Source organism: Castor canadensis, chromosome 8, assembly GCF_047511655.1.
Source record: "Castor canadensis chromosome 8, mCasCan1.hap1v2, whole genome shotgun sequence".
Taxonomy (NCBI): Eukaryota; Metazoa; Chordata; class Mammalia; order Rodentia; family Castoridae; genus Castor; species Castor canadensis.
Window position 1 is genome coordinate 15,145,602 of NC_133393.1, and position 24,566 is coordinate 15,170,167.

A 24,566-nucleotide genomic window follows, 5' to 3' on the forward strand; every position below is an offset into this window, starting at 1 on the left:
GGCAGGGTCCGTCACTGCCTGCCTGCCTGCCTGCCCTGGGGGAGGGATGGCAGGAGGAAGAGGGTAGAGGGGGAGCTGGCTATTCAATAAGGAGACAGGAGGATAAACCAGTCTAGAGATTTAAGGGCAGATCTGCAGCAACTGAAAGATCATGGAGAGCCTGAACCCCATTAGGGCAGCCTTCTGCGGAGAGGCAACTCAGAACCCAGGACTGAGCTTTGGCCAGCAAGAGGGGTTGGATGAAAACACTCAGAGGCATGATGGGGCAGGGTGTATGGGGTGGGGATTCTGGAACAAGACACTGGAGGGCTGGGCAAGGCATTATAAGAAAGGAGCGGAGCGAAGGCAGGCTGAGGTGGAGGAAGTGTATACCTGAGGGACTAGGAGGTCCTCAGGATAAGGAGAAGGGGAGCTAAGGGGCTGGGTCACTAAGAGACAAGTGAACAGCAAGATGGCATGACCACAAAGCACCAGGACATGAACACAGACCATCACTGATGGCACGTACACACGTCTGTATGCATGTGCATAGAGACAACTTGAAGCAAGGAGAGAAAGAATGCTGTGGGGATGAGGGACTAGAGGCATGCAAGAGGCATGAAGAGACCTCTTTGCCACCCTCCTGCTCCCCCGGGGCCCTCCCTGCAACTTTCTATTCCCACAAGGCTATTCTCTCTTGACCACTTTCAGACTTTGGCCTCTGGCCAGGAGGGCTGGGCTGCAGGTGTGGGAAGGAGGCCCTCCTAAGACATCTGGGACCTGGGCTAGGCGCTGCTGTGGCGGCTCACCTCTTTGGGCTGCTGTTTCCCGGCCTGCTGCTGGGTGAGGAGCTGCAGGTGGAGCTGCTCTTGCTGCTTTTTGTAATATTCCTGAAGCTGGAGGAGCAAGGGGCGGTTACCTGGCAGGCCCTGCTGGCTGCAGGGTCCTACGAGCATGTCAGGGGAGTTCCATGGAAACCTGGCCTGGCAGGGAGAGGTCTGTTCTTCCCCCTCAGCCCTGAGCAGGATCTGGGTAGAGAGGAAGGAAGGGGATCCCACAGCTCTGACTCCTCCCTGCCTCTTGGTGGACCTCCTGAGCAGGACACAGGGACAGAGGGCCTCAGTGTATTCCAGGACTTTGCCCTTCCTGATGGATGGTGGACGCAGGGCTAGGACACAGGAAGGGTGTGTGGGGGTGGGGGGCTGTTGAGGCAGGAAAGGAACTTTGGTCTCTCCCAGCTGCCCTGGAGAAATGCAGATCAGTGCAGCCTGAGCCCTCCACTGAGGCTGGTAGTAAACAGGGAGGGAGAGCAGAGGCCAGGTGAGCAAGTGGGGGTCCACAGCCCTGGGATCAGACTTACCTGTTGGAGCATGAGGGCCTGTTGCTGCTGGAGCAGAGCTTGTAGCTGTGGGGGTGACAGGATCTGCTGGGGGGTGAGCATCTGCTGTGACATCATGGCCACTGACACGGGCACCTGTGGGATTTGCCCATTAGCAAGAAGCGGTACCCAGAGCCTCACCCACAGCGTGACAAAGTGGCTCCCACTGAGACTGCTGGGTTCACATGCTGGCTCTGCTACCTATGGGCTGTGTCTCCTTGGATATGTGACTTACTCCCAAAATGGAAACAGCAATTGTGTCTATCTCATAAGGGTAACACAAAGATTAATAAGTTAGTCAGAGCTTGGCACAGAGCAAGTGCCCATAAGGGATGGCTATGACAGTGGGATGTGCTGTTCTTGGTGCAGGGAGATTAGAGTCCCACGACCCTGGTCCATGGAAGCCATGCTTTGAAGGGTTTCTCACCTAGTGACAAGGAGGGGCAGCACTCCTGGCCATTCCTAAATCTGTTCAGTCTGACCTAAGACCACCAGTCAAGGTGGGCTGGCTAGCAAGGCAGTTTACACTCACAAAGATTCAAAAAAGCGGCCAGGCCAGCATGAGGGCCTGGACTCTGGCCCTGCTCCTGCATACGCCACACACCTGTGGCACCCACAGTGGCTGAGAATTGAGGTCCAGGGAGCTGTAAGCAGAGCCATGTCTACAGTGGGTGGAAAGAGCAGCAGGCAGGGAGTTAGAAGTCCTCTACTCCTAGCTCTGCACTGAACTTGCTGTGCAACCTCAAGCAAGTTGCCTGCCCTCTCTGGGGTATCATTTTTCTCAAACATAAAACATAGAGGTTGGACTAGGACAGATGACCCTGAGCTGGAACATCCAGGGTTCTTCCTGAAAGTAGAACAGCTTTCTGCTTCCTGCCTTGGGTTAGGTCCCTATAGGAGGCCCAGAGGATCTAATTTCAGGGAAGAGGCTCAGGGAAGAGCAATGACATCATTCTTTTCCTAGCTCCACCCTCCCACCCTTACCCAAGCTTGCAGAGTCATGGCCAGGCAGGTCTAAGCCGCTATACTGTCCTACTCCGCTTGTAGCAGGACAGGTGCTCTGACGGAGCTGGCTGCCCCACCCCTCCCCCCCACTCTAATCTTCTTTCTCACTCCCAAGCCTGACAGAGGGCCTGGCTCACTAAGTGTTTGGTCCCATCAGCTGAAATGCCTTCCCCAAGAGATCTGAGTCTCTCTGAAGGCCCTGGGCCAGGGAAGAGGGGTGCAGGACAGCTAATCAGGGAGAAAGTCATGCAGGGACTTGTCCTGGGTGGAGACAGATTAGGCCCCCAGGGGACCCTTCCCTGAGCCCCAGCCCTACTGTAAGGCAAGGGAGGAGTTTGTTCCCTTTCCAATGATGGGAAGGACTCAGTCTCCAGCCACCCCATAAGTCATGGAGTAGGAACTCCCCAGAGGAGCAAGCAGGCAGATGCAGTGAACCAGGGACACTGGGGAAGTCCCACTGCCCTAAACTCTTCTCACCCGTCCCAGTCCTGAGCTTTATTCCTTACCCAAGTCTGTGTCTGTGCAGAAGTCCCCAGGAGGGGTAGCAACCTAGCTCCTAGCCAAGGACATACCATGTGAAGGAAGGTTCCAGAGGCTGCTAAGCTAGTGGGGGATATGCACAAGAGCCCTTGGGAGCTGTTTGTGTTTAAGCCCCATTTCTATTCAGAAGCAGATCAGAGAGACTAGGTGGCTTTAAGTGGTAGGGTGGGATTCCAGCCCATGTCTGGTGAACCTGGTGGCTCCCAGTATTTCTATCCCACACTGCAGGCCGGAGAGAGGCAGACAGAACACAAGGGGACTGGGCCAGGTTGGGCTGAAGTGGCTAAGATTTCACAGGCAACTGTCCTCTTTGTAAATTATTTTGGAAGCCAGGCTGCTGGGGTGTCAAGAGCACTCTGAGGGGACCTGGCACAGACACAGCCCCTGTGTCTACCATAGCTGCTCAGAGAACTTGGGTTTTATCAGGCATAGACTTGGGCTGCAGAACCCCAGGTGGGGAGCACCCACATCACACAGGTATCAGAGACTGTCTTTGCATCCTCCTCCTATGGGGACGCCCAGCAGAGGCATCACAGTGGTGGCAAGCTCTAAGTCCTGGCTTTCTGAGTCAAGTGACCTAGACTCTTGGCCCTGCTATTTACTGCTCTTTGAAATCACCGCCTGCTGGCTGGGATTCACACTCCCCACACAATGATGTTGCTGGTGGAGCAGGTGGCAGGTATGTGAGCAAGCCCTTTACACATTTCATCTCACTGAATCCCCGCAGCCACCCTGTGAGGAAGGTACCATCATCCTTGCCATTTTATGGATGAGACAACTGAGGTCTGGCTTGCTAAATAACCTGCCCTGCTCCCAAAGGGACAAGAGGAGAAGGAAGAATGAGGACACTGCATGGTGAGAGCCATTTAGGACCAAAGCACTGGGTCACTTGTGAGCACAGTGAGAACTGAAGTAGAAGAGATGAGCATAGTCCGAGGCAGGACGATGGAGACCAGACATGCCGAGATCTTTTCAGGTGTCAGGACTGTTGAGTCACTGACAGTAGCATGCAGGGAAGGATGTGGCCTGCCCTTTCCTGGGGCTTTCTGCCTCAGAGGCAGGGGACTGGAAGAGATGACATTGAAGACCCAGCTGACCCCTATGGCTCCTGCCAGTCAGTCAAGCAGGTTGGCCACAGAGGCCCCCATGGACACCGACATGGATTCCTCATGTACACTGGTCTCCAGGTGGCCTGATAGGCCAAGAAGGGCCATGAGGTGGCTGTGCCCAACCACCCCCTGCCATGCTGTCTGGAGTTCTGAAAACTGAGTGGGAGTGCCCCCATGTCCCTGTGGACTCACCAAGCTGGGATGTGTCAGCATGGGCTCTTGTCAGCTGGTGGGCTCCGAAGGGCTTGTGAGGCCCTGTCTGGAGAGCAGCCAGGGCAGCTCTGTGCTCTCTAAAGCCTTGGCGGGGGGGCTGGGCTGAATGCCAGCAGCTGATCCAGCCCCCCAGCGGCCCCATTCAAGGCCCTAAGTCCTCTACTCATCATGAACACACAGTGCTGGGTTGGGTGGCCTGACCAAAAGGAACAGGGACAGTGCCTGACACTGAGGAAGCTTGTTTGGGGACTGGGGGCTGGGATGCATGCAGTTTGGGGCCAGTGTGAAGGACCCAGACTTAACTTAAGTATGAAGCCTGGAGTCCCTGGTTGAGTTGAGCAGAGAGCAATGTGGGGAGATCAGGCTAGAGTATGGTTTGGGTCAACTCCCTTGCAAATGACCAGAAGGAAAAATTCTCAGACTGATTCTGGGCTGGAGCTGCAGCAAGAAAGATAATGCTGGGACATCAAGAAAAACTTCCAGGGGGCAGAGGGTGAGGGTGGAGGTGGCCTAAACAATGTATACACATACGAGTAAATGTAAAAACAATTTTTTAAAAACATAAAAACAACAACCACAAAACAAAACAAAACTTCCAGAAATGCCAGATGGGGAGTAGGCAGAAGCCAAGGGGCTGGCCCTAGGCATTTTCCTCCAACTCCCAGCAATCTGCACTGCCTTCTGTGACTGACCTCTCTGTGTCTGGGGTTGAGGCCTGGCTACAACAGGCAATCTCCCCAGAGCCAGAGCTGGGACCCTAACGCAGTTCGGAAGCTCATCTGAGGCTGACAACAGAAGGGTGGTGTAAGAGGCTGGGTGACAGGTGAGTGGAAGGTGATCCTGTTGGCGAACAAAGTCCCCTGCGAGACCCTAGGAAAGGCACTGCCATCAACTTCCTTCATCACCCACATCATTCAAGTTCCAAATCAGCAGCGCACACTTTGATGTGTGTGAGGAGCCCAGCCCTCCCCCTCCCCTGTCCCCTTTCCTCTTCCCCTGGTCTGAAGTCTCAGAAACAGAGAAGCAGGACCAATGGCTCCAGGGGAAGTTCAGACCTGACTCCAAGGATACCATCTCTCAGAGGACCACAGAACCTGGGCATGGAGGGTGTTCTCCAGGATGTGAAGGTGTGGGCAGCAGCACATGGGGCTGGAGTTGTGGAGCAATCCAGGCTCTGCCCTTACTAGTGGGGTGACTTTGGACAAGTTATGTACCCTCTCTGGGCCTCAACTTCCTCATCTGCACAATGGCCTAATAATAGCACCTGTTCCGTGGGAGTGAGGACGAAATGACATGATGATTGTAAAAGGCTTGGGGCCAGCCTTGGGGAAGCATTCTCTAAATGTCAGCTGCAAGTTTAGGGCATGCTTTGTGTCTACTGAATGAATGAATGAACAGACTGCCGAGATGTAAGCAGGCAAGAAAAGAGAAGCCCTGAAGAAAGGACCCGTTTATCTGTCTCCCTGAGCTAGGTGGCTCTCATTTTGGTGGGGTGGGGTGGGGATGTCTCCTAAGGGGGACATCCATAGGCTCCCTTCCTCTAGGTTGTTCCAGATCTCTCATCCCAACACCCCTAGAAAGTCCCTTCTACTCCTGATCTTGGCTTCCCACACCATCCATCTCCTCCCCTCCTATTGGGGTTTAGGGCCCTTTCTGGTTTTGGGACACTCTTGTCCTGTAGCCTGCCTCTCCCAGTTCTTACAAGGGTATACTAAGCTGTGCTAGAGTGGGGAGGGCCGCTGCAGACCCTGGGAGCATGTGTGTGGGTGTCCCTCATGCAAGGAGACCCAGTCCTGACACCCTGGGTGTGAGGACAAATGCATGTAAGAAGTCTCTCTTCCTCCCTGCATCTCTCCCTCCATACTCCATAGTCTTTCCAGACTTTGTTCTCCCCCTCCCCCAGCCACACCCCTGTTTGCCAGTTCCCCTTTTGAGGGAGCTCAGATTGTTCACAGGCTACTGACTGCTGCCACTGCACAGCAGCTTTTTCAAAGCCCTTTTCCAAATATACACTAGTTTTTTATAAAACACAGATACTTCAATTGGAGCACTGGAATCTCCCTCAGGACTAAACCCAGTCCTGGGTCCTTCTGTGATTCCCTGCACCTCACCCTCCTCCTCATACCCCTGTCTCTCCCCCTCCCCCCAGACTACTCAGGATCAGCTAGCACTGTGCTCACCCTTCCTCCCTTAGATAAACTTCCTTTCAAAGTCCAGCTTAATCCTCTCCCCGGCCCCTAGCTGCCCCAACTGCTGGGCAGAGGGGGAGGGAAGCGGCTGCCAGAGTTGTGACCCAAGGGGACCCAGACTGCAATTCTCCCAAGTTCTTTGTGACACAAAAGGTAAACAGAAGGCCTGGCTTCCCCACCACTACACACAGATTCCCCCTCCCCCAGCCAGCCAGATGGGCCTGCAGGCTGGGGGGAAGGGAGAAGGGAAAAAAGGGCAGAATGTGCAAAGGAAAACAAAAGAGACAGAGACACCAGAGACAGGAAAGGAGAGAGACAGGGAGAGTGGGGATGAGAGATAAGGGGAGTGACCCTGCAAATGAGACAGCCTAGGAGGGGGAGATGCAGGGACAGGGGGGTCACACAGAGTGACCCACAGGGAGGGAGAAGCAGAATTGTGGAGTGCTCAGCAGAGACCCTGAAGGAGAGACAGAGTGAGAAGCCCAGTGAAGAAGATCCAGAGTCAGTGAGAGCTGCAGCCTGACATATAGCTGTGAAGCAGACCAAGATCTGGCAGGTAGACCAGGTGGAGGCAGAGAGAAAGTGCAAATTTCTTTAGACTGCCCCTGTAGTAAGTGACTGTACTTTCTTCTTGAAAGTTGCCCACTTTTTGGCATAAGGGCTGAGGAAGACTGCTTTCAGAGGGGTCTTGGACCTCCCCCTGTACCAAGGCCACCCTCCAGCAGTCCCTAGTCCAGTTGGGGGAGGCACCCCCTTCTCACCTGCACAGCAGAGGCTGACTGTTTGCTTTCATTGTTCCCAGGAGAGCTCAGGCCTGAGGCCTGCTGCAGCAGGAACTGCCGGGCCACCTGGAGAGCCTGCAAGACAGGGGCTGAGTAAGTAACACTCCAGCCACATCCTAGGAAGGGCAATGTGCAAGGAGAGTTGGGGCAGTGAGGAGGAAAAGGTAGGGGAAGACCTTGGGACAGAGGAGGTCATGGTGTCCCTATGGGTTTGGGATAAGAAACGAGGCAGGAGTCACTGAGAACTGTCTCTGTAGGGAACACAGCCCACAAGGGCTTGCTGGGGACCAGTGACGTTCTGTTAGGATTCAATGGGGACAGCAAATGGAAGGGCTAATGGTCCAAAAGGACTCCAGGGAACAATACAGGTGGTAGACTCAGGAAGCCTGGTTTCAAGGCCATTCAGGGGTGTCAGGCTCTGGAAGCAGTCTTCACTGTGGAATCAGAGCATAGAAGTTGAGGTGAGGGTAAAGTCTTGGGGTCAGTGGCACAGGGTCTGAGTGCTAAGTGGCTTTCTAAGTTCAGAGGGTATGGCACTGGGAGAACCAGATCAAGGGTAGATCTGAATCAGTAGAGATCCATGAATGGTCGGGGCTTACCAACCCTGGTGGAGTGGCCAAATCCTGAACAAAGAGGGGTGTGAGGAGTTTGCAGGTGGGTAGTAATTTCTGGCAGGAGACTGAGGGGTCAAGGAGTCCCAGGGAAGTCTCTACAAGGTGGGCCAAGCCCTCCACCTCTCTGTCTGGGTCAGTGGGAGTTCAAAGGCGGGGCCTGTGGGGACTTGTTCTGAACCACTAATACCAGTCTGCCTTTGGAGAGGCAGGGCTCTGGCATCAGGCAGAACTTGGCTTGATCCAGCTGTTCTACTTGCCTGCTGTGATCTTGGGCAAGTCATTCGTCTCTGTGCTTCTACCTCATCTGCAAGACTAGGACGCGACCCATCTTCCAGTTGCTAGGGGGATTAAAGGACTGATGGCTGACACCTAGTTGGCATTCAGGAAGTGTTTGTCCTTCCCTTCCTACTAATCTCCCAGGGGTCGGTTCTCTGCTCACCTCCATCACCAGCCTCTTCCCCCACGGCCTCACCGCCACCAGTCTTTCCCCACACAGCCTCAATGGCACTTATTACATGTAAGCACCCACTTGTGGCTCCTTTTCCCACCCGTGCACACACATTCATGTTTTTTGTCACAATCTCACAAGGACTCCATTCTCCTATCCCACCTCCAACACCTTCACATCAAAACTCTCCACACACCAGCCAGGTGCTGGTGGCTCATGCCTGTCTGTAATCCTAGCTACTTAGTAGGCTGAGATTAGGAGGACCATAGTTGAAGGCCAGCCCGGGCAAATAGTTCACGAGACCCCATCTCCAAAATAACCAGAGCAAAATGGACTGGAGGTGTGGTTCAAGTGGTAGAGCGTCAGCTTTTCCAGCATGAAGCCTCGAGTTAGAACCCCAGTCCTGCAAATAGCCTCCTTCACTACGTGCTGGGGATGGAGCCAGAGCCTCATGCTGTGCTCCACCACTGAGCCCCAGACCAGCAGCCAATCCTTGTCTGTGTGGACATGAATTGTGTCATCCACACTCACTCTCGGCAGATACCCTCCAAATACCCAGTGTGTGTACACAGCCACCTCTGTGGTCCCTTCTGCACTCTGCCGACCAGCTGGGCCTCCTGGGACCCTAGTCCACTGTACCTTAGGATGATGTCTAAACATGGCGTGTCTATAGGAATGTGTGTCTCCTGGGAGACCCCAGACTTCAACACCCAGAGGTGTCCTGGGCTTCCAGAGGGAGACAGGATGCTGGCTCCTCCTTGGGATTCACCTCAGAAAGCAGAAGTCCACCCTCCTGAGTCTACAAGCTCTGAGCGGCTGTGGGGTACGAGGTGGAGGGTGGGTGGTGAGAAGAGGCAGAGTCAGCCAGGCAGGCCTCTGGAATGTGACTCTGTTGCCTGGCTTCTGAATATCTTCTCCAATTCTTTTGATAAATGAGAGGAGGATAGCCCCAGAGCTGACCAGCCCAGGTGACCCAAAAAGGGACACCCCACATTCCTGAGTGGGGAGAGGGGAATAGCAGGGGAGGGGTTTTGAGGGGAAGCTGGGGGAGAGACCGGCTCAGTCCCTGGGGTGGAGGGAAGTAGCCAGGGGAGCCAAATTCACTCCTCCCTGACTTTCTTACTTTGTGGTCCCCTGGAGCATGAAATTACAAGATTTACAGGGAAAAATGACAGAGCTTTGCAGTCTCATTACTGGGAGGCCTCCCTCCCTGTGACAGGCCCTCCTCTCCCCATCCTTCCACCCACCCACAGACTTCCCTTCTCTTCCTTCCACCTTGCCAAGGACCCTCCCCTTTCAAGTAGTTGAGAGACAGGTAACACCTGAGATTCAGCCCAAGCTGCCCCTTTCCTGATTGCCCTCGATTCCCCCTACACAGGTATCCTCTCCTTCTCTCCCCATTCATTCTCCTTCGTGAAGTATCTGCTGTGTGCCGGTGCCACGGACCATGTTAGGCATAGTCCCGCCCCCAGGGACTCAGGTGCTATGTGGAGGACTCCACAGAAACTGATAAAGAGGTAGGCAGCCTGAGCGGCAGGGAGCATCTGCACCAGGCCCAGGGAAAGACCTCCTCTACTGGGGAGGTCTGGGCAAGTCCCCCGAGTTCTGAAGAGCCAGCTCACCAAGTGGACAAGGAGGAAGCCAGGTGTTCCTGCAGTGACAGCAGGCCAGGGGTAAGAAGTGGCCCAGGGAGTGTGTGTGTGGTGGGGGAGTCAGGGGAGGGGAAAACAGGACATGCAACAATCCCCAGGGTTGGCAGAAAGTTGAGCTCCACTGGGGTAGCAGCAGGAGAAGCTGGAGAAGCCTGAAGGGGACCCTGGAAACCAGGAATCTGACCTCGAGGTGCTTTATTCACTTTTTCCTTTACTCACTCACTCACCTTCACTGCCACCCACCACATGCAGGCCTGGGAAGCTGATGACAGACATCACAAGATTATGTACTGTTTCATGTAATTTGCCTACAGCCCAGCCATGATCCAATTTGGGACCTGATACCATCTAAAGATTAAGTTGTATGGGTCACAGGGCCAGTGTTGGGTAAGTGCCCCTCCTCATATGGCCTGGACATGCTACCCACTGCTCAGTGTGCTACAGATGCTGCCCCTCTCCCCACCACCAGGCCAAGGATTCTGCTCCTGGTCAAGGACTCTGGAAACCTGGGGGGCCTCTGGCCTAGGATGTCCTCCTCCAGAATGTCACCAAGGGGATCAGGTAGGTCTGAGACTTTCTGAAGCCCCTCCAAGTTGCATCCACCATTGTAACATGGCAAGTGTCAGTGTCTACACTGGCACAGGTCCTGAAAAACCACTGCACTGCCTGCTTCCAAAAAAGATGGAAGCAGCAGGCCCTGACTCTGACAGATCCAGCTCCACTTTCTTTATGATGCCAACCAGATTGGAGCCTCCTTAAAAGTGTGGATAATAGCTGGGCATGGTGGTACATGGCTATAATCTCAACACTCAGGAAACTGAGGCAGAAGGATCATGCGTTTAAGAACAGCTTGGGCTTTACAGGCTAGATAGATATTGTCAAATGTAGCTATGCCTCCCCTCCTCCCCCGCCGCCATCAGCACTTGGCAGACATGCAATAGCTACTCAAAAAATTCATTTTGGTCTATGCTGAACCCCAGAGGCAGGCACAGGCTTACCTTGAGTTTGAGAGCTAACAGCTGCAGAGTACCTTGAAGTTTTCAGAGCACTTCTAAATGCATTTAACTGAAATGTCGCAATCCTAAGCTAGGCAGGGGTGTCACTGTCTCCATTTTACAGACAGGCAAAGTGAGGCCAAGCTCCCAGAGCTAGGAAGGAGAGTCCAGACACCCCTGACTGGCCAGCCCACCCATATCAACCTCCTGAGGGTCCACCATGATCCTGTGTAGAGTCCAGCCAGGCCTTCAGGTCTTCAAATCTGCTTTCTCCTGGAAGGTGTAGGGCAGGGAGGGAATGTGCAGCAGGTAGAGTGGGAGAGAAGTATAAGAAAGGAATCCTTGGGAGAAAGGAGGGCTCAGTGCCCCTTCCCTGGGGACCAGAGATTCCTAAACATGGCCCTGGGCAGGAAAAGAGGGGAGGAGGGAGAAGGGTTGAGGAAAGAGTGGAGCCCTTTGGCCCTTAAGCCTCCTTTTCTTCCTTTTACACCTAGGATTGAAAACTAAATGCCCAGCACTGTGGTTTGGGGGACGAGGTCCAATTTTCCTCTGGAGCTGGGGAGGAGGGCAGTACTGTCCATTCAGAGCACAGGAGCTGGACAGAGTTCTTGCTCCCCCATACACCAGGTAACCTTGGATAAGTCGTGTCAGCCCTGAGTCTCGGTTTCTTCCTCAGCAAAGCTGCGCAGCCCACACTTACTTCATAGGGCTCCTGTGAAGAGTACACAGGACAGCTAGCTACATGGAGGACTGGGCAGGGCGCATGGCACCCAGAGGGTTCTGGAAGAACATGACTACTGTTATTATTACTGATCATTCACCAGCCAGTCTGGTCATTTGCTCAGAACCACCCAGAAGGCTTTGCTAACCCAACCCTCTTCCAGCTTGCACCTTTCTCTGGCCCCTCAAGCCTAAGAACTAAGTCTCTCTCTCTCTCTCTTTTTTTTTCCAGTACTGAGGTTTTGAACTCAGAGACTTCCCCTTGAGCCATCCCCTAGCCCTATTTTTATGATAGATTTTTTCGAGATAAAGTCCTGAAAGCACTATTTGCCTGGGCTGGCTTTGAACTGCGATCCTCCTGATCAGCTAGGATTACTTGCGTGGGCCACTGGTGCCCAGCTAAGAACTCAGTCTCCTTAATGAAGCTGAACTCTGCTCCCCTCCCCCGCATTGAGAAGTCATTAGCAGGATCTCCACAATTAATGACTTCTGACGGGTGGTGTGGCAGGGATGAAGGGGAATGGAGCTTCAGCTTCTGAGGGTGGGGGAGTGGGGCCGTTCTGAGAAGAAAAATATGTCTTGGGGTGGTAGGGATCTTCTACCTCCAGGATGAGAGCTCCCCCAGTTTCTGCTGTGGAGAAATTGGGGCTGGGAGGCTGGGGAGGGGTTGTTATGGCTAAGGAAGGAAGGAGCAGGGCTGTTACCAGTCATTTTGCGGGGGGATTCCAGCTCCGTGTGGGTGTCCCTCCTTACTCTGTATGTGTCTGGGAAGACAGGGATTTAATGATCAGGGAGTCACGTTGGAAGGGCAGAGGATGGAGAAGGAGTCACAGAGATCACTGCCCTGGGGAGCCATTTCTGTCAGAGGTTATTCAGTGTAGTGTCTGACTTGCTGATAAAGACCAGGTGGGTCAAAACATAGGTATGTTACACACAGAGAACGTATTTATACTGACCTAGTTCACTTTATAGGTGAGAACATGTAGATCAAGAGCGGCGCAGTGACTTGCCCAAGGGGACACCAGGTACATGCCAAACCTGAGCCCACCAAGCCTGAAGCTGGGCTAGGGGCAAAGAAGAGGAGACAGGGCTGGCCAGGAGGATGGGAGGACAGGAGGGCAGGAGATGGCACTCCAGTAACCTGTGGTTTCTTTGGATTGTGGTAAGAGGCAGTCAAAATAAACAATATCCAAACTTTTTTTGTCTGCCTCTGTGAAGTCTGTCAAAATTGGGATCGTCTTATTCAAATTGTCCCGGTAGTTAATCTTTCACTGGAGGTAGGCAGTTTAGGAGAAGGGACACTAGAAGGGTATCTAAGGATTCTGGCCCCCAGCCATCTCAGAGCAGAAAAGCCCCCCACCTTCACCCTGGCCAGGATGACTTTCTACCAGCCAGTAATCCAGGTAATTAGGAAGCCCTGAAGGCACTGCCCTAGCACCAAGGGGTTTCCATACTAGCGGGCTGACACAAACACTAAACAAAAGATACAAGCAAACCCTAAGCTGGTGTAAAACTTGTGCAGAGGATGGCAGGTGGAATACCTAGGGCATGTGGCCAGGGAAGGCCTCTCTGAGCAGACACCTCACAAAAGGAGGCGCCAACTCTTCCAAGGGAGAGTGTTCAAGGTGGAGGAAACAGATGGTGCAAAGGCCCTGAGGTGGGGAAAAAAAAAAAAATAAAGTATGAGGTACATCATAAACTAAAAAGGTCATCTGGGTGTGGTGGTGCATGCCTGAAATTAATCCCAGTATGCAGGGGCAGGAGGATCGAGAATTTGAGGCCAGCCTGGGCTACATAACAAGACCCTATCTCAAGGAAAAAAAAAAAAAAAAAAGACAAACTAAAAATGTTAGTGTGGCCAAGCTGGGAAGCCTGAGGCAAAGCCCCAAGAAGTATACAGGGATAGAGTCAGGGATTATTACTATTCTTTTTTTTTTTGAGATGTAGCCAGGCTGCCCTCAAACTCACAGTCCTCCTGTCTCAGCCTCTCAAGAGCTGGAATTACAGGTGTGGGCTACCAAGTCAGGCAGGGCAATAGTTTATTACATTCTTACTGGAGGACTTTGAGCTGAAAGTGATATAATATTTGTGGATAGGCACCTAATCCCCTCTAGCAAACAGCAAGTGCCTAATAAGTATTCCTTGATTTGAATTAAACATCCATGCCTCGAAATATAACTGTTCAGGGACCAGAGGATGGAGGGAGGATTTGCAGGGGGAAAGGGCTCAGAGGTCAGTGGTCACGCTCACCTGACCACCTAGGCTAGGGAACTGACCAGCCAGGCTTTGTCCTTCAGCAAAGGGACATAAAAATGAAATTACACAAAGAGGGGCAAAAAGGGTGGGGGAGAGGAGACCATAAAACCCCCGAAGTGATTCTACACTTTTTTCCCTTGGATTAAAAAAAAAAAAAAGCTTTTTGGAAAAGGCTGTAAATTTTTTTTACACCAGCCTCGTAAAACTGACACGGGCACATTCTCAAATTAGAACCATTAAAATGAAAACCAGCGACGCACAGACACAGACAGGCCCACGTGGGTGGGAGAAATATCTTGGGTGCACAGTCGGGTTTCAGGACACTCCTGCCAACTGTCCGGAAGCTGCCTCTTTTTCACAAGGAGCTGGCTTTGGGAGATGGGGACTGACCACTAAGCACAGCAGTACAGAAAAGGAACCCTGTCCCTGGAAGGCTCCTCTGTCCTCTCCTTTGTCAGTCTGCCCTAGGTGGGCTTCATAGCAAGGGCCAGTTCTCAAGAAGAACCCAGGCTAGCTCAGCAGGATGCTGTGAGAGGCAGGACTGGGGTCCCAGTGTCTAGAAGGAATACCTGTCATCTGTCTGCTGACAAAGTGAAAGCACCAAGGTAGAGGGGTGATGGGTGATGGAGGGGCAGCGGGTGGCAGTGGCTCTCCTCCCTCTTGGCAGTGTCTGAAAACAGCAGACACACAGCCTGCCCACAGCTGTGGAATTCTCCCGAAGCGGGTTTACTTCAAGCTCTGGAACCCGGGCTGTAAGTGTGGGATTTATAAAGGGTGCAGGCAGGGCCTTCTCTAGGACTCCCACGGGGCCTCTCAGAGCAACACCTCCCCCAGGAGAAAAAGCAGCTCGCCCACCTGTGGCTTGGGATGCAGACCTCCCCACTTCAACTCTCACACTCAGTCCCTGGGAAGAAACCTACTTTCCCCAAATTCTCCTCATCAGTAGCAACAGGAACTCTGCCATGATAATGAGATAAGGAAGGGAAAAGTAAGGGGCCTTGGCATCCTTCCAGCAGGCTTTCCTGCTACTCCCAAGGCAGCAGGGGTCTAGAGCCCCTCCCCCAGGCCCTGGGCTTTTCCTCTGCTCATGGTACAACTCCTTTTGAGGAAACTCTTTGGGCAGCCTTTGGTGTAGCAACCCAGGAAGGGCACAAGAAGGGGACAGCTAGAGCCCGCTCCCCAACTCTTCTTTCCACAGACGCTCAGCTGCCCTCCTCCGACTATTTCCAGGCTAAGGTACACTTTCTAAGTATTTCCCAACAGCTGGTGTGAAGTATGTTAAGTCCCACTCTGGGGAGTTCAGGCCCCCAACTGTCCCCACCACCTCCCCGCTCAATCTCCAGATTGAGAGGGGCTCAATCTCTAGATGGACAAAGAAGAGCCAGAGGTGTGGGACCAGAGCAAAATCCTGGGCAGGAGGCTGAGTCCTGGGGAGAAATGGGCCACAACCAGAAGCCTGCACACAGCAGTGGACAGCATGTGTAAGGTGGGACAGACCTCCCTAAGTAGCTTGGGCAGAGGAGGGCCAGATGGAGGAGGAAGGGAAAGTTTCCTCCATTCTTATCCCCTCCCCCAACTCCCTGCAGCTCCCCCCCATCTCTTTGGAGGGAGGTGGGTTAAAAGCCCATTAATGTGTAGAACTCCCCCAACCCTTTTGAATCCCCTCACAGGATGTGGATGGGGTGGGATTTGGCCCCGTTGCCGCAGCAACTGCACTGGGAGTTCCCAGACGCTAAGCAACCCTCTGGTGACCCTCCCCGATCTGTCACCCCTGCAACCCATGGACAATAGGAATGTGCACTCCAGAGGCCCAAGGACGCCTTTCAGCACAGCCCGCCAGGGCTCTGCCTGCCCCTCCTGCCGGCTCAGCTCCCGCCTCCAGCGTCAGGACCTCCCCAGGCCCTCCACCTCCCAGAATCTGATGAACACCTCTCACAGCCCTCATTGACCCCCATCAGAGAGCCCAAAGGGTATTTGCTGGGTCCCTGGGGAGAGCCCCACACCTTGGATAATTAGATGAAAATAAAATGTAAGGGCAACTTTCAAAGAAAAAAGCCACCATGTGGGATGAAAACAGAAGAAGGCAGGAGGGTATGAAGCATCCACCTTGGTAAGGGAGGGGGACTGATGCAGCCAGGTCTCTCTGCAACAGGGGACAAAGGCACCAACTCCAGTCCACACAGTGCCCAGCCAAGAAAAGGTTCAATGCTTGTCTGCTGAGTAACTGAATCCTCCAAGGCCTGGACCCTCCCCCACCATCTTCTCAGTACAGGGTCTCCCCAAGAGGTGACACTGCAGACTTTGTGAAAGCCTCGGGGACAGACTGGAGTTCCATATCCTAGTTGCTGTCACTCCCCAATAAGGGCGCTGGGAATACTGAAATGGGGCAGCCAGCTGGTGACCCTCTCTCTAGTCAGACCAGGCCTGGCAGCTGAGCCGGTCACCCCCAACCTCTGTTCAAACAAGCTCCCAGCCTGCTGTTGCATGGAAACCCAGCACCACTTTTGTGACGGCTTCCTGACCTCTTCCGCCTAATGTCCAGTCACCTGCCTGACTTCTGACTTGCTCTGCCTCTGTCTCTCTTTTTCCTCTGTCAACTCATTACTCTCAAAGGCCAGGATTGCATTTCCAGGGCTTGTTTACCCAGAACAGAGGGACCAGAGACCAACAGACAAAGGGAGAGGAGTCTTGGGGACCCAAGGAGGGCATGAAAAGGAGGACGGGACCAGTGCATCATCTGTCTGCAGACCCACGCTCTCTCAAACTCTGCCTCTAGAGTGTGTGGTGGGCATGAGTGGCTACCTAGGGTCATAGGCAGAGCTTCCTAGCTTCTTTCCCTCCTCTTTCTTTGTGTGTTTGTTTCGGTTTTTGAAGCAGATCTTGCTTTATAGCCCAAGCTGGTCTCGAACATGTGGTCCTCCTGCTTCCAATACTGGAATTATAAGTGTGCACATCACACTTGGCTTTAAGGGTTGCTTTTTTATTGTTTTAAAAGACCCCTCCAGTCAGGAAGGAAGTGTTGTCACCAACAGACATCTATTCACCACCTACTATATGAGAGAACCTCCTCCCTCCACATCCCACTGGGGACTGTGTGACTGGGATAGGAACAACGAAGGTGTGATAAGCCCTGAACTGGAACCAGGAGACAAGTCTAGCTGCAGCCTTTATATTACCTGGACAAGTTGGTGCCTACCCCTGACTGCTGCCCCATATGTGAACTAGGAATAATATCACCTCCTTCCAGCAATGGTGAGGGGATTTAATGACACAGAGAATGTGAAAGTTGTCCTCTGAAGACTTCCTGCTGGGGGCTGAAAGGGAAGATGGACCAAGAGACCAGGCTATCTTCCCCATACTTGCTTATTGTTGGGGTACTACCCTAGAAGCTTTCTCAAAAGCCTCATTCAAATACTGGGGGGTAGAGGGAAGGCCCCCACACTTTCGCTTTAGTTGAAAATTTTGTAATTTTAATTTTGCAGGGTTCTTTTCATAGTTTGGAGTCAACAAAACCTTTTTTTAAGTCTCAAATATTTTCCTTGGCCCTGGGCACTACGCCCACAGTAAGCCCTAATGGATAAAACAGCCCTCCGCCTGCCTCCAAATCCCCACCCCAGTTTATTTGTGAAAGCAATACAGGACTTTCCAGGATGCTGGGATTTTCCCCAAAATAAACAGGGATAACTGGGATATAGAGTATAGATGGTAAAACATGGCTCCTATGTAATGAAACTCAGAAACCTGGTGAGTACAGACAGACCTGTTCCTCTCCACCCCAAAATATCTGCCACCTCTCCAGAGACCTGTGTTCATGCTTCATTTTAAGTCATGTTTTTCAAAGGAACTTTCTAGTTTTGGTATGCCCCCTTGCCATGTACCTCCTGACACATTTGAAATTTGTCATAGTTCTCTTTTGTTATTATTTGGATAAAGGTATGATTTTGTTGTTTGACCTTCTGTCCCCATCAGAGCACACAGATTCATTAGGTCACTTCCCCAGAGAGCTTGCCTGGGGAGGCTTAGGAGATGCTCACAAACTCACACGGACATCTCCCAAGGAAAAGAGTCAGGCCCTGCCAGCTTCAGTCTCCCCTGTTGGCAAGAGTTAGTGATTAAAAGTCTGTTTAAATCCACAGGGGCAAGTCAGTGTGAGAGGGGTTTCACACCAGCCGCATAGGACACAGACAACACAGTACTTTAGACGCCAAGCAGGCCAAGGCTGTGGAGGTCCTGGCGTGGCGAAGGTGGCATGACTGGTGAGGGACCAGGTTTTTTCCACCTCTGCTTTAGAGCCCACTCAGCCCTCAGAGCATGGTGGGGCTTCTGAGAGTGCTGCTTCTAGTCTAGTGACCGCTGGCTCCCAAGAGAGTGGTGGGAAAGCACCCCTTAGGAGTTATGGACTGTTGTGGGGTGGGTGACAGCAGTGCCCTAGAGGGAGCACGAAGGCACTGGGTGCGCAGTGAGCGAGGCAGGAGTGTGGAGGGGTACAAGAAGCCCCCAAGGGCCAGTGTTACCAGCAGTGATTGGAGTCGCAGAGTCGAAGAAGAGCCAGAGCTGGCTGGGCCGGTTCTACTGAACTTGTTAAGCATGATCCCCCCACCCCCACCCTGGGTGGGGCTAGGACCAGGGGCCTGCTCTGTCATCAACCAACCAGGCTCCCCACCCTAGTGCTGGTCATCCTCAGAGAGGCTGGTGGTGAACTCCTGAACCCTGAGCTTAAAGATGGAGACCGAAGAGGCACAGAAGAGGAAAAGGGTTCCCAGTGTAAGCCCTAAAAATAGAGGCCTGCCTTTGCCTCCTTCCCTTGGCCTTTTCTCAACTGCTTTGGCCCCTGGTGCCTGGAAGTTTAACCTCTTCACAGTTCTGATCAAGAACCCAGGCAGATTTGGAAGTGGGGAATGTTTTACCATACAAATAAAGATACCCGCCCCCCTCCCTGCAACCCTGTTAATTTAGCCAAATTCCCAGCCATGTGCCTGGAAGAGCAGTGCCCTCCCCCCAACCCCCACGTCGGGGGTAGGGGGGGGTTAACCTCTCAAGCCTGCTGCTGCCCAGGCGTCTGTTCTGTCCTTATGGCACTTCTGGGGCTGTTCCAAGCTCTGTGAACCCAGGCCCCCAGTCCCAAGCCTCTCTTTTGGGAACACTGAGCTTCCCAAGGCTCCCAGTGGCTTCTAGGGAGTTCCTGGAGGCTGGACTTTCTCAAGAATGTTAATGCCAGGTTGATTGGAGGGTGGCTGAAGGGCGGGAGCAGCTACACACGCCCAGGTGGCCTGGAGCGAGTGGGATGAGGCCTCAGGAAGGGGCGCAGCGCCTACCTGTTGCTGCTGGAAGTGCAGAAGCTCTGCAGGGCTCATCTCGCCATTGCTGTCTGCAACACCAGCTGCGTCCCTACCCGCGCCTCCTGAGGCCGTTCCTGCAGCCCCGCTGCCGCCACCATCGGCCTGCCCAGAGAGGCTGCCAACACCGTTCTGACCAGATGGAGCCGACCTGATTGTCTCCGAGGCGGATTCCACCATCATGTCGCTCTAGCGGGACCTGGAGAAGAGACACGGGGGAGGAGCTGAGGCTCAAGACTGGACCGGACAGGGCAGATTCCACTCTGGGCAACAACTGAAATGCCCCCAACCACAAAACCGCCATCATCGTGAACACCCCACTCCCCAGCCACGGTTCTGGGGTCCCTTCCCTCCTCAACCCGTCCCAGGATGTGTGCCTCCTCCATGTCACCCCTCCCCTAGGCCTCGGTAAGGGGCAGTTCCAGACAAGCCGAGGCATCCCTTGCTCACTTTTCCTCACTTCCCCCGGGAGAGGGGAGGAACCCTTGTCCCACCCCTTAGGGTCCTACACCTGTTCTGTCCTCTCCCTCTAAGCCACAGTGTTAAATGCAGAGGCAGAAGGTCCTATAACAACCGGATGGTAGATGAGCTCTTTGCTGAGACCTTCCACACTGGTGCCCCTCCCCCAACCTGTGATGGTTTCTGGTTGCTACCATCTAGATAGGGAGTTCCCTCAAGGGCAAGACCTGCTTCCCCAGTCCCTAATCAACATTCAACATTGTTCTATTACAGTGGCTTCGTTTTGCCCAGTCTCTAACACTTAAGGGAGGCTGCTGGGTATGGGGTCAGCTGTGGGCGCCTTCTTCCCATCTTCCATTCTAAAGTCCTCAGCCCAGCACCAGACTCCAAACAGATACTCAATACTGTTACTGACCCTGCAGAGAACTGTGGTAGATTGTTATTAAAGATTGAAAAACTAGCCAGCCACTGATGGCTCAGGTCTATAATTCTAGCTACTCAGGAGGCAGAGATCAGGAGAATCAAGGTTTGAAGCCAGCCCAGGCAAACTTGAATCTCTGTCTCAAAAATATCCAACACAAAAAAGGGCTGGTGGTGTGGCTCAAGGTGTAGGAACTGAGTTCTTCAAACCCCAGTACCTGGAAAAAAAAACAAATTGAAAAACTGATGCTGGATGTAGCTTAGTGGCAGAGCACTTAGCATTCAAGGCCCTGGGTTCAATCCTCAGCACAGCCCCTCAAATGGGGCTGGTGTAGCTCAGTGGAAGAGTGCACCAAGCGTGCACGAGGCCTTGGACTCCACCACCAGCAAAAAATAAACAGAAAGTAAGTAAGTAAATACTGAGGTCCAAGGAGTTAAGTGCCTTACCCAAAACAAAGGGTCAGGGTCTGAATCCTTCCATGACAGACGTGACTCCCACTATAGAAGTGCCTCTCAAGGAGTGGCTGCAAATTCCACGGAAAGAGAGGGTCTGATCGTGGTGGTCAAGGGCAGTGAGGAGGAGGTGGCCCGAGCTTCCACTAGCCATGGAGAGCCAACATCCCAAGGACTTGTACACACAGACCACAGGGAAGATGGAGGAACTTTAGGATACAAAGGCTGGTGTGGTGGTACATGCATCTGGCAAGGCCCAGGGAATTCAGTCTGTGTTCTTTCCTCGCTTTTTGATCCCTTTTGGTCCAGGCAGATCGCATAACCACAGGGTCCCCCTGTGGATGACAGCCTTTGGGTAACAGATTAGGGAAACTGCAGGAAGAGTGGGAATTACTTCCCTAGCTCTTTCCCCAGGGCAGTGGCTCCCAAGAGCATCCCTCCCATGCCCAAATTCACTCTTTTCCCTGGAATAACTCTTCTCTCACTGCACTAGGCCACTGCTCTGTCTTCATCCCTGCTAGAAGCAGAAAGAGGAGGAGTGTGGAGGTATGAGGGTGGGTAGAGGACAAAGTCCAGGAGACGCCACATCACTGCTCCTGTAGCCCCTCTCTGACTCTGGCTGTCCCTGTCCAAGTGGGTCTACATTGTCTGCTGGCTACCCTAGTGCTACGAAAGTGCCCCATGTTTGTAAATTTCTCTGCATGTTCCCTCAGCTGCTGCTCCCACTCCATCCAGAGTTCTGAGAGGAACTGGGCCAGGGGTAGGGCAAGGATGGGGGTGATGGTTTGGAAGAGATTGAGTACTTGATCTCAGGCCTTAATGGCCATGTCAGCCCTAGGGCTAGTGGCTGCCAAATGATGGATGGGGTGGGTGAGCACCATCCTCCACCCACCATAGCACAGGGCTCCAGCCCCCACCCCTGCAACCACCCACTCCATAGCCTACAGGAGCAACTTCCCCACTGGGGTCTGCGCCTCAGCTACAGTGGGGGATGGGAAGAACAGCAGGAGCCCACTCTGCTCTCCCTAGCCCCAACCTTGGCCGGATTGGGGGTGGAGTGCAGCTGCCTGTTCTGAATCCCAGGCAAGCTGTTCTGAGATCTGAGAAGTCCTGGGCCCCAGGGGACAAAGACCAAAGCCTCAGGGGTGTGTGTGCACACAGGAGAAAGCAAAGAGAATTCCACAGTTATGTCCCTGGGGTAAGGGAGAGTGGTCCCCTTCCAATGTTCTCAGGAACACCAGAAAGTTGTAGATCAGACAGCAAGTTTTAAAAAGGGAAAATAAAAGGAAGGATGCAAACAGAGGTGTCCCTTTCTTTCTTTTCATTTGGTGGTGGGGGGGGGACGACAGAGTGACACCCAGTGAACAACATAATTGCTGCAATGTGGTGTGTAATAATAGCTATTCAAAGGCCGATCATTCATATTAAACAGGGTGAAGCAAGCCTCTCATTTGCATGCTTGAGATTATATGCATTTGAAAAGTCATTTCCGCAGGGTGTATGAATGGCATTAATTCCCATGTGGCATGCTCTGCCCCCTCCTGGAGCCTTCACCCTGCTGACACACACCCATATACCTCCTGCCCACCCACCAACACTTGCCCCTCAAACCCACATGGCTGGTACTCCCAGGCCATCCCTGAATCCTCGCCTTTGCCCTGGGAAACTTGCCCTCCACCTAGGCATACCAACAGCCTCTCCACAGGGTGCTGCAAAAAGACAGTTGGGGTGGAACGCTGGGGGCAGGTTTTGGTATCAGTGCCCTCTAACTACAAGGGGGTGGGAGTGGAAGTCAGTGTCCATGAAGCCTGGACCCTGACTAGGAGAGAAGACAGAGATTGTGCTTAGCCACAACTGTAAATCTTCCCTGTCTCTGGGCCTCAGTTTCCTTTCTCTGTGTGGAAAAGTAGTTTGAAGGTCTCTTCTGACTTGGGAGCTCCGAGTCCAGCATGTGTACATGAAGCCACAGTATTTCAGTCCCTATCTCAAAGGGCTGAAGTGGCTGTTCTGGTACTGGGGTGCACTCTCTAAGGACCCCTCCTCTCTGCACTCCAATCCTTTGGCCTTCTTTGTGAGCAATCCCTACTCTTCTGGTCCACACACCTCTCCCATCACCCCTTTCCTCAGCAAGGATCAGCTAGACACCTGCAGAAGCCCTAAGATTAAACCATCTGGTTTCAAGGCCCAGCTGTGTGACCTTGGGCAAGTCACCACCCCTTGCCCAAATCACAGGCTGCTTTCTTCCTCTGTATAACTAGAAGAGGGCAACAGAAGTCTTTCTAGGATCCTTCACCCTTCCTAGACTCCTCTTATACCACACGTTGGAGGGAATGGAGACCCAGTTATTTTGGGAGGACCAGGATTTCTGCGTGGGGCTCTGGTCCTACAAGTGCAGTTCTTAGGGTTCGCTTAGGTAAGCCCAAGCACCTGGGAGCTGCGGCCAGGCCCTGAGGCTCCAGAAGATGCCATCGGAAGGAAGGAAGCTGGGTCAAAGCCGCAGCCGCCTCTTCCGCTCAGGGGGACGCTGCGGCCTGCCATGGGGGCTCCCATTCCCCCCCACCCCCCCCCCCGGAGGCTCCTGCCTCTAACGTAGAACCGAGCAAGCATGAAAGCACCAACGCCCTTTCAGAACTCGCCCGGGTCCGCCCTGTCCCTCTCTGTCCGGAAGTGACGAGTGCCAACCTACCTTGGAGCCAAAGGGGTGCACCCAAGACCTGGGGTGTTTTGCGGGGAGAGGAAGAGACTGGGAGACCCACACGTGGAGAAACCTTTTGTGCCTTTTCGCGGGCCCATATGGCGTAGGGAGTATTAATTACCATAGCTTTTTAATTAACAATCGCTTAATCTGAACCGTAACATTTGCCACGACACCCTTCGCCTCGCCGCGAACCCGCGCCGCCCGCCCTGCCAACTCATCAATTAATTTTTATTGACGTTTTCTTCCCCAAACAGGCACAATACCAGGGTTTTCCAATTAACACCTCCGCGATCTCTAATTAGTGCAATTAACAGACTGATGGATGCCCGGAGTTTACCCGCGGGGGGAGGGATGAAAGGAGGGGAAAGGCAGGCCCCCCCCCCCCGCACGCTCTCGAGTCGCGCACGTGCACGAGCGCAGCTGGGGAGGGAATGCGCCCCCGGTTCCTAAGGGATCACACGGATGGGGGCGTGGCCAAAGGTCCCCTGTACCGGTGGGGGTTGGAGTTCAAATAAAACGGCAGTTTCCAGGTCATCAGAAACCTATATGGCAGAATGTGGCTGACACTGGACGGTGGGAAACTGGCGTCTAGCCCCAGCTCTATCTATCACCAACTTGCTGAGTGACTCGGAGCATGAACGTTAACTTCCCATTTTTCTCTGTAGAATGGGAAGAGCTGGACTAGATGTAGCTATCTACTTATAATGCCAAGAAAGATGAGGAAACAGATTGCAATAAAAGACAGATACAGCTTCCTAAAATAGAATACCATGGGGTAGGAGGAGTGGAGAATGGACCCAAACTGTTAAGCCAGGTTATCACAAACTTAAGAATCATCTTGGAGAGCTGGTTACTGGGCCCCACCCCCAGAGTTTTTAATTCAATAGGTCTGGAGTGGACTTGATAATCTGTATGTCTAAAAAGCTCCCAGTGATGCTGACCTGCATTTTCTGAGGCTCCAAGAGTGTACAGATTTTGAGATTTCTGGTGACCAAAACTAGACGACGGATCTCTGAGGGCCATTCATTGCATTTAGCACTGATGAAACTAGGCAGTGAAGAGCTACCTGTAGGACACTGAAGTGGGTCCCTAGTCAATTTGACAGTAAACTCCTGGAGGCCAGTCTTACCTACTTTGAGAGCTGCATGTGAACGACTTAGCAAGGGCAGCCGACAATAATGGGGTCCTGACCCTTCCCCTTTTTTCTATGTAAATCTTGCTTGTCTCTTTGAAAGTTTAGCTACTAGTGAAGCTGTATGAACAGTCATACTCTCCTTCGATGGCTGTAATGACCCTTTATCCATTTATTGGTTCAACAAG

General features: G+C 53.0%; 1 protein-coding gene across 4 annotated transcripts in view; it reads right to left on the reverse strand.

Annotated features, from left to right (window-relative positions):
* Window positions 1-24,566, reverse strand: part of Foxp4 (forkhead box P4) — a 50,528-nt gene that overhangs the window by 14,169 nt on the left and 11,793 nt on the right. For all 4 annotated transcript variants that reach the window (XM_074082227.1, XM_020157287.2, XM_074082226.1 and 1 more), the window contains exons 2-5: window positions 19,196-19,415; window positions 7,175-7,270; window positions 1,340-1,453; window positions 789-875 (exon numbers count right to left, since the gene is read on the reverse strand). In XM_074082227.1, coding sequence (XP_073938328.1) covers window positions 789-875; window positions 1,340-1,453; window positions 7,175-7,270; window positions 19,196-19,399 — 501 coding nt within the window. In that variant the 5' untranslated portion in view covers window positions 19,400-19,415. The remainder of the gene's footprint in view (window positions 1-788; window positions 876-1,339; window positions 1,454-7,174; window positions 7,271-19,195; window positions 19,416-24,566) is intronic.